The sequence below is a fragment of the Dryobates pubescens genome, chromosome 30, assembly GCF_014839835.1.
Source record: "Dryobates pubescens isolate bDryPub1 chromosome 30, bDryPub1.pri, whole genome shotgun sequence".
NCBI classification, from domain to species: domain Eukaryota; kingdom Metazoa; phylum Chordata; class Aves; order Piciformes; family Picidae; genus Dryobates; species Dryobates pubescens.
This window is the reverse complement of record NC_071641.1, coordinates 9161936-9175526: the sequence shown is the minus strand read 5'-3', so window position 1 is coordinate 9175526 and position 13591 is coordinate 9161936. Positions and strand designations below refer to the sequence as shown.

Below are 13591 nucleotides of genomic sequence, written 5' to 3'. Positions count from 1 at the left end.
CCAGGGCCAGCACAGGGGGCACAGAGTGGCAGGCAGGAGGTTGGAGCTGAGCAGGAGGAGAAAGTTGTTTGGTGTGAGGCTGCTGGAGGCCTGGAGCAGGCTGCCCAGAGAGGTTGTGGAGTCTCCTGGTGTGGAGAGCTTCCAACCCCCCCTGGGCATTGTGCTGTTGGGCAAGCTGCTGGGGGTGCCCTGCTGGAGCAGGGGCTGGGGCTGGGGGATGCCCAGAGGTCCCTTTGAGCCCTCACCACTTGACAAGAGGAGAGGATGCTGACAGCTGCTTCTGAGGCTCATCCTCACCCTGAAAGCTCTGCTGCCATTCCCCATTATTAAAACATCTGTTTGTCATTAGGCAGCAGAACTGTGGCTGTGAAGCAGGAGCAGTGATCCAGTGAGCAGTGCACCAGGGCCTTCTCTGCACCTAACTAATTAGCTTCCCCTAAGCTCCATGGTCCTTGCTAGGACAGTTGCCTACTGTGTCCTACAAGGACAGGCTGGGAGAGCTGGGGCTGTTCAGCCTGGAGAAGAGAAGGCTCCAGGGAGACCTCAGAGCTGCAGTTCAGTATCTGCAGGGCACCCCCAGGCAGGCTGGGGAGGGACTGTGCAGGAGGGGCTGTGGGGATGGGACCAGGGGCAATGGTTTGGAATAGAGGAGATTGAAACTGGAGCAGGGCAGATTTAATCTGGAGCAGGGTAGATTGAAACTGGAGCAGAACAGATTTAATCTGAGCAGGGTAGATTGAAACTGGAGCAGGGCAGATTGAAACTGGAGCAGGGCAGATGTAATCTGGAGCAGGGTAGATTGAAACTGCAGCAGGGCAGGTTGAAACTGGAGCAGAACAGATTTAATCTGAGCAGGGTAGATTGAAACTGGAGCAGGGCAGGTTGAAACTGGAGCAGGGCAGATTTAATCTGGAGCAGGGCAGATTGAAACTGGAGCAGGGTAGATTGAAACTGGAGCAGGGCAGATTTAATCTGGAGCAGGGCAGATTGAAACTGGAGCAGGGCAGATTGAAACTGGAGCAGGGCAGATTTAATCTGGAGCAGGGTAGGTTGAAACTGGAGCAGGGCAGGTTGAAACTGGAGCAGGGCAGATTTAATCTGGAGCAGGGTAGGTTGAAACTGGAGCAGGGCAGATTGAATCTGGAGCAGGGTAGGTTGAAACTGGAGCAGGGCAGAGCCAGGCTGCCCTGAGCCCACCCCAGCTCCTGCCTTGCCTCCAGCGGCTTCCTCTGGTATCACAGCTGGGCTGGGCTCGGGCTGGGCTGGGTGATGCTCTCTCCAGAGGCACAGCCCGGCCTGAGGCTGCTGCAGCTCCCCCCACTGCATGCCGGCCAGCAGGGGAGGGGGATGGCACTGCTCTGCCCCTGCTCTGCCCCTGCTCTGTCACTGCTCTGCCACCACTCTGCCACTGCTCTGTCACTGCTCTGCCCCTGCTCTGTCAGTGCTTTGGCACTGCTCTGTCACTGCTCTGCCACCGCTCTGCCACTGCTCTGTCACTGCTCTGCCCCTGCTCTGTCAGTGCTTTGGCACTCCTCTGCCACTGCATTGTCAGTGCTTTGGCACTCCTCTGCCACTGCATTGTCACTCACTGCTCTGTGACTGCTCTGCCACTGCTCTGTCACTACTTTGACACTGCTCTGCCCCTGCTCTGTCACTGCTCTGCCTCTGCTCTGCCACTGCTCTGCCACTGCTTTGTCGCTGCTCTGTCCCTCCTCTGCCACTGCTTTGTCACTGCTCTGCCTCTGCTCTGCCTCTGCTCTGCCACTGCTTTGTCACTGCTCTGCCCCTGCTCTGTCACTGCTCTACCTCTGCTCTGCCACTGCTCTGCCTCTGCTCTGCCACTGCTCTGCCACTGCTTTGTCACTGCTCTGCCAGTGCTCTGCCTCTGCTCTGCCACTGCTCTGCCAGTGCTCTGCCTCTGCTCTGCCACTGCTCTGCCACTGCTCTGCCACTGCTTTGTCACTGCTTTGCCACTGCTCTGCCACTACTGTGCCACTGCTTTGCCACTGCTCTGCCTCTGCTCTGCCACTGCTCTGTCACTGCTCTGCCACTGCTTTGTCGCTGCACTGTCCCTCCTCTGTCCCTCCTCTGCCACTGCTCTGCCACTGCTCTGTCACTGCTCTGCCCCTCCTCTGCCACTGCTCTGTCACTGCTCTGTCACTGCTGTACCCCTGCCGTGCCCCTGCTGTGTCCCTGGCTGGTCCCCGTTCGCCCGTGGGGCGTCCCCCGGCCTGGGGCCGCTCCGTGGTGTGTCACCGGCGTGCAGCGGGCTGCAGGCAGGGGTCCGCGGGCAGGGGTCCGCGGGCAGGGGTCCACGGGCAGGGAGCTGCCGGCAGGGTTCCGCGGGCAGGGTTCCGCGGGCAGGGAGCCGCGGGCAGGGTTCCACGGGCAGGGTTCCGCGGGCAGGGGTCCGCGGGCAGGGTTCCATGGGCAGGGGTCCGCAGGCAGGGTTCCGCGGGCAGGGTTCTGCGGGCAGGGTTCCGCGGGCAGGGGTCCACGGGCAGGGGTCCGCGGGCAGGGTTCCATGGGCAGGGTTCCATGGGCAGGGTTCCGCGGGCAGGGTTCCGCGGGCAGGGGTCCGCAGGCAGGGGTCCGCGGGCAGGGTTCTGCGGGCAGGGGTCCGCAGGCAGGGGTCCGCGGGCAGGGGTCCGCGGGCAGGGTTCTGCGGGCAGGGGTCCGCGGGCAGGGTTCCATGGGCAGGGTTCCATGGGCAGGGTTCCGCGGGCAGGGTTCCGCGGGCAGGGTTCTGCGGGCAGGGGTCCGCGGGCAGGGGGCTGCGGGCAGGGTTCCGCGGGCAGGGTTCTGCGGGCAGGGGTCCGCGGGCAGGGTTCCATGGGCAGGGTTCCGCGGGCAGGGTTCCGCGGGCAGGGGTCCGCGGGCAGGGGTCCGCGGGCAGGGGTCCGGGGGCAGGGGTCCGCGGGCAGGGTTCCGCGGGCAGGGTTCCATGGGCAGGGTTCCATGGGCAGGGGTCCGCGGGCAGGGGTCCGCGGGCAGGGTTCCATGGGCAGGGGTCCGCGGGCAGGGTTCCGTGGGCAGGGTTCCGCGGGCAGGGGTCCGCGGGCAGGGGTCCGGGCAGCGCTCGCTCGCTAACCTCTCTCCCCGTCTGTGCCGTGTGTTTCGTCTCGGCAGCGCTGGTGAACGTCAAGCTGTGGGCCATTGACCGGCAGTGCTTTCAGACAATCATGATGAGGACAGGGCTCATCAAGCACACCGAGTACATGGAGTTTCTGAAGAGGTACTGCACGCCTTCCTTCCTCCCGCACCGCACCCACGCTCCTCCCCTCCTGCTCCCACACCACCCCCTGCCCCCTCTTCTGGCTGGCATGTTTGGGTTGCTGTCCCCCTGACCCCTCTCGGGGGTCGGTTGGCTGCTGCCTGCCCCCCGCGGGCCGTGCGGAGGTTCGGCCCCGCGGCCCTTGCAGGTTGGCGGTCGGCAAAGAGCTGCGTGGCCGAGGTGTGAGGGAAGGGGCTCTCAGGTGAGTGGTTTGGAGGGTACCTGAGTGAGACCACAGAGGGAGTTGGGCTGGAAGGGCCCTTAAAGCCCACAGAATCTCACCGTGGTTTCACGCCGCCCCCAGTTAGCTTCCTGCTGTCTCATCTGCTCCCTTGAGGCTGCCTCTGTCCTCTCCTGCTGGGGTAGCTCATGGGTGTAGGTTGGAAGGGAGCTCAAAGAGCATCCAGCTCCAAGCCCCCTGCCATGGGCAGGGACACCTCCCACCAGCCCAGGCTGCTCAGGGCCTCATCCACCCTGGCCTCCAACACCTCCAGGCAGGAGGCAGCCACAGCCTCCCTGGGCAGCCTGTGCCAGGCTCTCCCCACCCTCACTGCCAACAATTTCTTCCTCCTCTCCACTCTCAATCTCTCCTCTCCCAGCTCAAAGCCATTGTCCCTGGGCCTGGCACTCCCAGCCCTTCTCCACAGTCCCTCCCCAGCTCTCCTGGAGCCCTTCAGGTCCTGCAAGGCTGCTCTGAGGTCTGCCTGGAGCCTTCTCCAGGCTGCACAGCCCCAACTCTCCCAGCCTGGCCCCACAGGGGAGCTTCTGCAGCCTCTGCTCATCTTGGTGGCCTCCTCTGGAGCCTCTCCAGCAGCTCAGGATATCTCTTCCCATGGCAGTGTGGCTGCAGTGGATGATCTTCAGAGGTCCCTTCCAAGCCACCCCCCCTCCCTGAGTCCAGGATTCCATGGCACATCCATAGGGTCCAGCCTCATTCCCTTTGTGTGGATCCTCCTCTGCCATGGAGCTGACAGCAGGACCCAGACACTCCCAGGGCTGCTCTCTTCAGCTCCCTCATGCACTGCACTGAGTTACTGCAGCTGCCTTGGTGGAAATCAGGGCAGGGATTGAGCCCTGGGCTGGGCACTGGGGAGGCCACAGCTTGAGTGCTGGCTTCAGCTCTCACTGCCCCCCTGTGTTGCTCCCACACTGGGATGATTTCCTGCTCAAGCCTGTGCTAAAAATACTTCTGGGGGCAGCAGATTTGGGTGCAGGAAGCAGTTATTTATGGAAGATGTGTGCAGGAGGGCAGCAGAGGGGAAGTGCTGTGCCAAGGGTGAGAGCTGGCTGCCTCATCACACAGCTCTGAAGAGCAGAGGCCCTGGAGAGGAAAGATTGGATTTGTTTTCACAGAGAGCTTCCTAAATGTTCCATATCAAGAGGCCTCCTGTTCCACTCTGCTGTGTAAACTCTGATTCATCCCAGCCCTGGAACACATCAAGAGGACAGAGGATGATGAATGCTCTGTGTCACCTCTGAGGCAGGGCCCAGCTCGAGCAGTGCAAACTGCAATGGCTTTCAGACATGCACAGCCCCTGGACAGTCAGGGCCAGGGATTCACTGCAGCTGACAGAAAGGATCTCTGTTAGCCCAAGCTTTACTTAGTGATGGCACAAACTGTCCACTGGCTTGTCACAGACCCAGGGCTGGGCAGGCCACCAGAGCAGTGCCAGAGGCTCTGCAGGAAGTCCTCTGCTGCCCACAGGGAAGAGAAAGGGCAGAAGGGAGAGAGACTGATGGTGGGGAGAGAAACTACCCCAGCTGGGCTGGAGAGAAGAACAATGCCAGGGGACAGAGACACAGAGACACAAAGCAGCATGGAACCAAGCCCTGATGGCACTGAGGGCACCACTGGCACCACTGCTGCTGGGGGCAGGCACTGGGCAAGGCCCAGCCTGGGCTCAGCAGCAGAAGGGAACCAGGTTCAGGAGCTGGGCTCTGGAGCTGGATTCAGGGATGGGGATGGAAGGCAGCAGGGACAGAGTGCTGCTGGTGCTTGGCCCTGGGCAGCCCTCAGCTGGCTCCTGAAGAGGCCCTCCGTGGGCTGCAAGCCCTTGGGGGGCACTTGAGGGTCCCCTGTGCCGTCTGCTCCTCCCCACAGCTGCCACCTCTGCCCTCCTGCCCCCCAGGCTGGGGCCCAAGCTGTGGCAGAGCCCTTGGTGTGCAGCCCAGCCCCTGGCAGTGACTGTGCCAGCAGCTTGTGCCTGCCAGCAGCAGCCCCTGGCTGTGCCAAGCTGCCCTGAGCTGCAGAGAGTGCCTGAGGGAGCAGAGCCTGGGCTGGGAGTCCCAGCCCTGAGCAGAGGCAGCTCTGCCCTGGCTCTCAGCAGCCCCTGGCTGTGCCAAGCTGCCCTGAGCTGCAGAGAGTGCCTGAGGGAGCAGAGCCTGGGCTGGGAGTCCCAGCCCTGAGCAGAGGCAGCTCTGCCCTGGCTCTCAGCAGCCCCTGGCTGTGCCAAGCTGCCCTGAGCTGCAGAGAGTGCCTGAGGGAGCAGAGCCTGGGCTGGGAGTCCCAGCCCTGAGCAGAGGCAGCTCTGCCCTGGCTCTCAGCAGTCCCTGGCTGAGCAGAGAGGACAACAGAGAGAGGGGCAGAGTGCAGTGATTTCTGCAAGGGAGGTAACTGCAGTGGTGAGTGCAGAACCAGATGCAGCAGCCCCAGCTGGCAGCCCAGCATCCTTTGCATCCCAAAGTGCCACAGGAAGCCACAAGGAAGCAGCTGCCCCACGGGGCAGGATGAGCAGCCCAAGGCTTTGAAAGCCAAGAGAGTCCTCTGGAAGAGTATTCACCAGCCCAAGATGTGGCCACCACCCATCTGTAGGATGTCCAGGCTTCCCAAGACAGCCTCTGGAGTATCTCAGGAGGGAAGAAGGGGACCTGTTCCAGCGTGTCCAGGGTCCATCTGGCTTCAGGAGCCACCAAGAGCTCTGCTTTGACTTTCATTGTTGCTGTCCAAGCCAAGAGACACTGGATCAAGCGTGCCCACCATCAACCCTGCTGCTGAGGCAGCCTGCTCTGGGCTGTGCTTGGGGCTCCATGCCTGGAGCCATCCAAGCTCAGCCTGGCTGTGTCCCTGGGCAGCCTGCTCTGGCTGGAGCTGTGCCTGCTGCCTGCAGGGGGGTGGCCAAGATGCCCTTGGAGCTCCCTTCCAACTCATTGCAATCTGAGCCTGTAAAATCAGCTCAGCTCCCAGCACAGTTAGTGCAGGAAGGGTTAATGGTGCTGGGGCCCCTGATGGTCTTCCCAGGGAAGAATGAATTGAGGCTTCTGTGCAGCAGATCAAAGCACATTGCTGGGGATTGTCTCTTCCACTTCTGCTCTTGGGTTTTGCTCTTCAGGAAGAGTTGGAGGCTGGGTGTAGGCATTGGCTCCTGCTCAGGTTGAGCTCACTGTGCCATGGGGAAGCACAGGGAGGTGTAGCTGGGGCTTTGGAGGCAAAGGCTGAGATGACTTCCCTGGCAGCTGAAGGGGACAGCACAAGACAAGGCTCCAGGGAGATCTCCTGGTGGCCTTGCAGGGCTCCAAGGGCCCAGCAGAAAGCTGGGGACAGACTTCTGAGCAGGGCCTCTTGGGCCAGGCCAAGGGGGGATGGTTTGGGCTGCAAGAGGGAGCTTGAGAGTGGAGAGAAGGAGAAATGGTTGGTGCTGAGGGTGGGGAGAGCCTGGCCCAGGCTGCCCAGAGAGCTGGGAGCTGCCCCATGGCTGGCAGCAGTGCAGCTCAGGCTGGTTGGGGCTGTCCCTGCTGGCTGCAGGGGGCTGGGCTGGGTGAGCTTTGGAGGTCCCTCCCTACCCAAACCAGTCTGGCATTCTAGGCTGTGCTGAGCTTCACCACAGAACCATAGAACAGCTTAGGCTGAAAGAGACCTTAGAGACCACCCAGCTCCCACCCCCTGTCCTGGGCAGGGACCCCTCCCAGCAGCCCAGGCTGCTCAGGGCCTCATCCAGCCTGGCCTGCAACACCCCCAGGCAGGGGGCAGCCACAGCCTCCCTGGGCAATCTGTTCCAGAGCCTTGCCACCCTGGCAGTGAAGGCTGTCCTCCTGAGATCCAATCTGCAGCCATTCTCCTTCAGTTCCAATCCATCTCCCCTTGGCCTGGCAGTGCACAGCCTGTTAACTCCTTGAGGTCCCTCTGCAGCCTTCCTGCAGGATCCTATCACAGTATAACCAAGGTTGGAAGAGACCCCAAGGATCATCCAGTCCAACCTGTCTGCACAGACCTCATGGCTAGACCATGGCACCAAGTGCCACATCCAATCCCCTCTTGAACACCTCCAGGGATGGGGACTCCACCACCTCCCTGGGCAGCACATCCCAATGGCTAACAACTCTCTCAGGGAAGAACTTTCTCCTCACCTCCAGTCTAAACCTCCCCTGGCACAGCTTGAGACTGTGTCCTCTTGTTCTGCTGCTGCTTGCCTGGGAGAAGAGACCAACCCCCACCTGGCTACAACCTCCCTTCAGGTAGTTGTAGAGGGCAATGAGGTCACCCCTGAACCTTCTCCAGGCTACGCAACCCCAGCTCCCTCAGCCTCTCCTCACAGGGCTGTGCTCAAGGCCTCTCCCCAGCCTTGTTGCCCTTCTCTGGACACCTTCAAGTCTCTCAATGTCCTTCCTAAACTGAGGGGCCCAGAACTGGACACAGGACTCAAGGTGTGGCCTAACCAATGCAGAGTCCAGGGGCACAATGACCTCCCTGCTCCTGCTGGCCACACTCTTCCTGATGCAGGCCAGGATGCCCTTGGCCTTCTTGGCCCCCTGGGCACACTGCTGGCTCATGTTTAGGCAGCTGTCAATCAGCACCCCCAGGTCCCTCTCTGTTTGGCAGCTCTCAGCCACTCTGACCCCAGCCTGTAGCTCTGCCTGGGGTTGCTGTGGCCAAAGTGCAGCCCCTGGCACTGGGACTTGTTGAATGCCATCCTGTTGGCCTCTGCCCATCTGCCCAGTGGGTCGAGGTCCCTCTGCAGAGCCGTTCTGGCCTCTAACTGACCAACATCTGCTCCCAGCTTGGGGTCATCCCTGGAGTCTAAGTGTAAGGTCTCCCTGGAGTCTGCCCCTCTCCAGGCTGCACAGCCCCAGCTCCCTCAGCCTGGCCTCCCAGCAGAGGTGCTGCAGCCCCTGGGTCACCTCTGTGGCCTCCTCTGCACTGGTCCCATCCCCTTGCTGTCTCCTATTTCAGTCTTCTGTTTCCAGCTGCAGTCAGGAGCACCTCAGAGCCCCTTCCCCAAGCAGTGCCCCACTGTTCCCACAGCTCCCCCTTGCAAGCCAGAGCCTGGGGATGTGCCCTGTGCTTGAGCAAGCTGGCAGTGGAGCAGTGCTGGGCACCCTGGGGGGAGCAAAGAGAGGGTCTGTGTGTGAGTGCAGAGCTCCCAGCCCCTTCTCTGCAGCCTGGCTGCTTCCCAAGGTAAAAGCCCCCAGCATGAGGGCACAGAGCTGCAGATGCTGACCACCAGCACAGGCCAGGGGCAAGGGGCAGGCAGCAGCAGCACTGCCATGGCAACTGCCCAGGCCCTGCTGGAGGAGCCCAGCTGGCTGCCTCAGTGCCCTTTCCTTGCCTTGTTTTCCTTGCTGGGGCTGATTCTTGGGGTGACCTCATGGGCATAGAAATGCCAGTAAACAGCAGTGCCCTTTCCACCAGCCTGCCTGCAGCTCAGCAGCTATTTTTAGGCTCTTTCCTCTTACTCCCTGCACATTCAAGGTCGTGGTTTGCCACCATGGTGAACTTCCAGCTGCAGGCTTTCTGGGGATGTCCTCCTCCAGGCTGTGCTGGCACTGCTGCAGCCTGAGCTGCTGATGCCCAGAGCCGTGGAATGGTCTGGGTTCAAAATGAGCTCATTGAATTGTCTGGGGCCCCCAGCACAAGAGGGACCTGGAGCTGCTGGAGAGGCTCCAGAGGAGACCACCAAGATGAGCAGAGGCTGCAGAAGCTCCCCTGTGGGGCCAGGCTGGGAGAGTTGGGGCTGTGCAGCCTGGAGAGGAGAAGGCTCCAGGCAGCCCTCAGAGCAGCCTTGCAGGACCTGAAGGGCTCCAGGAGAGCTGGGGAGGGACTGTGGACAAGGGCTGAGAGTGCCAGGCCCAGGGACAATGGCTTTGAGCTGGGAGAGGAGAGATTGAGAGTGGAGAGGAGGAAGAAATTGTTGAGAGTGAGGGTGGGGAGAGCCTGGCAGAGGCTGCCCAGGGAGGTGGTTGAGGCCCCATCCCTGGAGGCATTCAAGGCCAGGCTGGATGTGGCCCTGGACAGCCTGCTCTAGCTGGAGGTGTCCCTGATGAGTGCAGAGGGTTTGGGGAAGATGCCCTTTGAGGTCCCTTCCATCCAATGCAGTCTGTGACTCTCTGGAAGGGACCTTCAAGATCACCCAGCTCCAGCCCCCTGCCACGGGCAGGGACACCTCCCACCAGCCCAGGCTGCTCAGGGCCTCATCCAGCCTGGCCTGCAACACCTCCAGGCAGGAGGCAGCCACAGCCTCCCTGGGCAGCCTGTGCCAGGCTCTCCCCACCCTCACTGCCAACAATTTCTTCCTCCTCTCCACTCTCAATCTCTCCTCTCCCAGCTCAAAGCCATTGTCCCTGGGCCTGGCACTCCCAGCCCTTGTCCAAAGTCAGCCTGGCCCTGATCCCCTGCAGGGAGAGGCTGCTGGCTGTCCCCATCCTGCCTTCAGGACTCTGAACCTTGTGGGAGGTTGGGTTTTTTCCCTCCTCTTTGGGGATTCTGCTGCAGTGTTTGAACTGCCTTGGAAAAGAGGAGCTGTGAAGGTCTGACTGATGATGCTCTTGAGGAGGTCACCAGGGTGGCAGCAGGGCTTGCATTGCCCTGGAGATTCTTGCAGTTATTTATCATGTCCAGGGCTGAGTGGGTGGGAAGGAATTCCTGAACCAACAGCTGTGTGTGCAGCAAGGTTCTGAGGCTTTGGGGGCTCCTCTGCTCTCCCCAGCCTCAGGTGAGAGAAGGAGAGGAACTGGCCTCAAGTTGTGCCAGGGGAGGCTTAGGTTGGAGCTGAGGAACAATTTCTTTGGTGCCAGAGTGGTCAGGGCCTGGCAGAGGCTGCCCAGGGAGGTGGTGGAGTCCCCGTGCCTGGAGGTGCTGCAGCAAGCTGTGGCCATGGCACTGGGGCTATGGCTGGGTGGCCATGGTGGGGCTGGGTTGGTGCTGGGCTGGGTGATCCTGGAAGCCTCTTCCATCCCAGACAGTTCTGTGGTTGCAGGTCTGTGCTGAGCTCCTGGGAGACAAAGCTCCTGCTGTATTCCCAGAGCTTGGTGAAGATACCAGGAAGACCTTGGTGTGCAGCTGCCTCTCTTCTGAGACTGGAGAGGTTTTATTATTGGGCTTCTTGTGTGACATTGACAGATTCAGGCTGCCACTGAGACAATCTGCAGTCCTGGGCAGCAAGACACAGCCAGGGAGGCTGAGACCTGCACAGGAAGGGAAAACATGAGTGAGGCTTCAGACCTTGGAGAGCTGAAGGGAAATGTTTGATGTTTGCCAGCTGTGTCCCAGCTGTGTCCCACATGGCTGCTCCCTGAGCCCAAGCACAGATCCAGGCTGGGGGAGGAGAGGCTGAGAGCAGCCTGCAGGAGAAGGCCTTGGGGGTGTCAGGGGGTGCCAAAGTCCCCAGGAGCCAGCAGTGGTCCCTGGCAGCCCAGAGCCAGCTGAGTGCTGAGCTGCAGCCAGAGCAGGGAGAGCAGCAGCACCGGGAGGGGATTCTGCCCCTCTGCTCTGCTCTGCTCAGAGCCCACCTGCAGCACTGCCTCCAGCTCTGGGGCCCCCAGCACAAGAAGGCCCTGGAGCTGCTGGAGAGGCTCCAGAGGAGGCCACCAAGATGAGCAGAGGCTGCAGAAGCTCCCCTGTGGGCCCAGGCTGGGAGAGTTGGGGCTGTGCAGCCTGGAGAGGAGAAGGCTCCAGGCAGACCTCAGAGCAGCCTTGCAGGACCTGAAGGGCTCCAGGAGAGCTGGGGAGGGACTCTGGACAAGGGCTGGGAGTGCCAGGCCCAGGGACAATGGCTTTGAGCTGGGAGAGGAGAGATTGAGAGTGGAGAGGGGGAAGAAATTGTTGGCAGTGAGGGTGGGGAGAGCCTGGCAGAGGCTGCCCAGGAAGGCTGTGGCTGCCTCCTGCCTGGAGGTGTTGCAGGCCAGGCTGGATGAGGCCCTGAGCAGCCTGTGCTGGTGGGAGGTGTCCCTGCCCATGGCAGGGGGCTTGGAGCTGGCTGAGCTTTGAGGTCCCTTCCAGAGAGTCACAGATTGAATTGGATGGAAGGGACCTCAAAGGGCATCTTCCCCAAACCCTCTGCACTCATCAGGGACACCTCCAACTAGAGCAGGCTGTCCAGGGCCTCATCCAGCCTGGCCCTGAACAGCTGGCAGCAAGCAAAGTGTGGCCAGCAGGGCTGGGGAGGTTCTGCTCCCCCTCTGCTCTGCCCTGCTCAGACCACAGCTGCAATCCTGTGTCCAGTGCTGGGCTCCACAGCTCCAGAGAGACAGAGACCTGCTGGGGAGAGTCCAGGGAGGCTATGAGGATGCTGAGGGGCCTGGAGCAGCTCTGGGAGCAGCAAAGGCTGAGAGCCCTGGGGCTGAGAGCCTGCAGGAGAGCAGCCCCAGAGGGCAGCTGAGCAATGCTCAGCAAGAGCTAAAGGAGCTGTGGGGGGCAAGAGGCTGGGGCCAGGCTCTGCTGAGTGGTGCCCAGGGCCAGGCCAAGGGGCACAGAGTGGCAGGCAGAGAGGTTGGATCTGAGCAGGAGGAGCTCCTCACAGAGCTGCTCCATGCCCACCGCTTGAAGCCACCCTGCTGCCTCCTGTCCTCCTGATGCTCAGTAATCTCTGAGTTGTATTTATTGCCAAGCCACTGGGGTGATATTTCCAGTGATAGGCTGTAATTGAATTGAAAATGTATTCCTGAGACTCATAAAAGGCAATGAAAATTTCACCTTCTGCCTGCACATTAAAGATTCCTCTCATGCAGGCAGAGGACAAATGCATAAAGCCATCATTAGGCTGCAGGAGATGCAGGAGAAAGGGATGGGTGTCTGAGTGGACATCACAGCCTCCAGCAGGCTGTGCCCCAGGGGCAGCAGTTCCTGCCATCCCTGCAGCCCCTGAAGGAGGAAATGCTCCCAGTCTGTGCCTGAGCAAGCCCACTTCAGCTGCCCTCAGCAATGGGAACGCTCCCATCGTGAACAGCAAGCAGGATCCTTAGCTCCCTGGAGGAACACCACCAAGAAACCAGCAAGGAGGGCTTGGAAGGGGCCTCTGGAGATCATGCAGTGGAGGTGAATGCTTTTTCCCCATGCAGTTCTTCACCATTTTACCCTCCCATGAGCAGACAAAGCTTTATTCTGGAGGTCACCCAGCCCCTGCTCCAGCAGGGCACCCCCAGCAGCTTGCCCAGCAGCACAGTGCCCAGGGGGGGTTGGAAGCTCTCCACCCCAGGAGACTCCACAACCTCTCTGGGCAGCCTGCTCCAGGCCTCCAGCAGCCTCACACCAAACAACTTTCTCCTCCTGCTCACATCCAACCTCCTGCCTGCCACTCTGTGCCCCTTGGCCTGGCCCTGGGCACCACTCAGCAGAGCCTGGCCCCAGCCTCTTGCCCCCCACAGCTCCTTTAGCTCTTGCTGAGCATTGCTCAGCTGCCCTCTGGGGCTGCTCTCCTGCAGGCTCTCAGCCCCAGGGCTCTCAGCCTTTGCTGCTCCCAGAGCTGCTCCAGGCCCCTCAGCAGCTTTGCAGCCTGCCCTGGACTCTCTCCAGCACTTCCCTGCCTCTGGAACTGGGGAGCCCAGAACTGGAACCAGGACTCCAGAGACATCCTGACCAGGGCAGAGCAGAGGGGCAGGAGAACCTCCCCTGACCTGCTGCCCACACTCTTCTTTGTGCACCCCAGGACACTGGCCTCAGAAGGGCTGTTCAGGTGGAAACTCCTGGCTGCCACTCTGTGCCCCTTGCCCCTTGGCCTGGCCCTGGGCACCACTCAGCAGAGCCTGGCCCCAGCCCCTTGCCCCCCACAGCTCCTTTAGCTCTTGCTGAGCATTGCTCAGCTGCCCTCTGGGGCTGCTCTCCTGCAGGCTCTCAGCCCCAGGGCTCTCAGCCTTTGCTGCTCCCAGAGCTGCTCCAGGCCCCTCAGCATCCTCATGGCCTGGGCACGTTTGGGGGTGCTGCTGGTGCCAGGTTCCCAGCAGGCCTGCAGGCACAGGAGGAGGAACAAGGTGCAGAATCAGTGCAGAGGGAAAGGAGTTCCAAACAGGGTGTCTGCCCCCAGGGAAAGGCATCCCTGGGAGCTAAGGCTGGATTTGTGAGTTCTACTTCTGGCATGCATTTGAGGATGCCTCCCGGGACTCCGGAGA

At 61.3% G+C, this 13591-nt stretch overlaps 1 protein-coding gene across 2 annotated transcripts in view; it reads left to right on the top strand.

Moving 5' to 3' along the window:
* The window catches only part of PRKG1 (protein kinase cGMP-dependent 1), a 287512-nt gene that overhangs the window by 197761 nt on the left and 76160 nt on the right, over nt 1–13591 (top strand). For both annotated transcript variants that reach the window (XM_054174681.1, XM_054174680.1), the window contains exon 4: nt 3130–3235. In XM_054174681.1, the coding sequence (XP_054030656.1) occupies nt 3130–3235 (106 nt within the window). The remainder of the gene's footprint in view (nt 1–3129; nt 3236–13591) is intronic.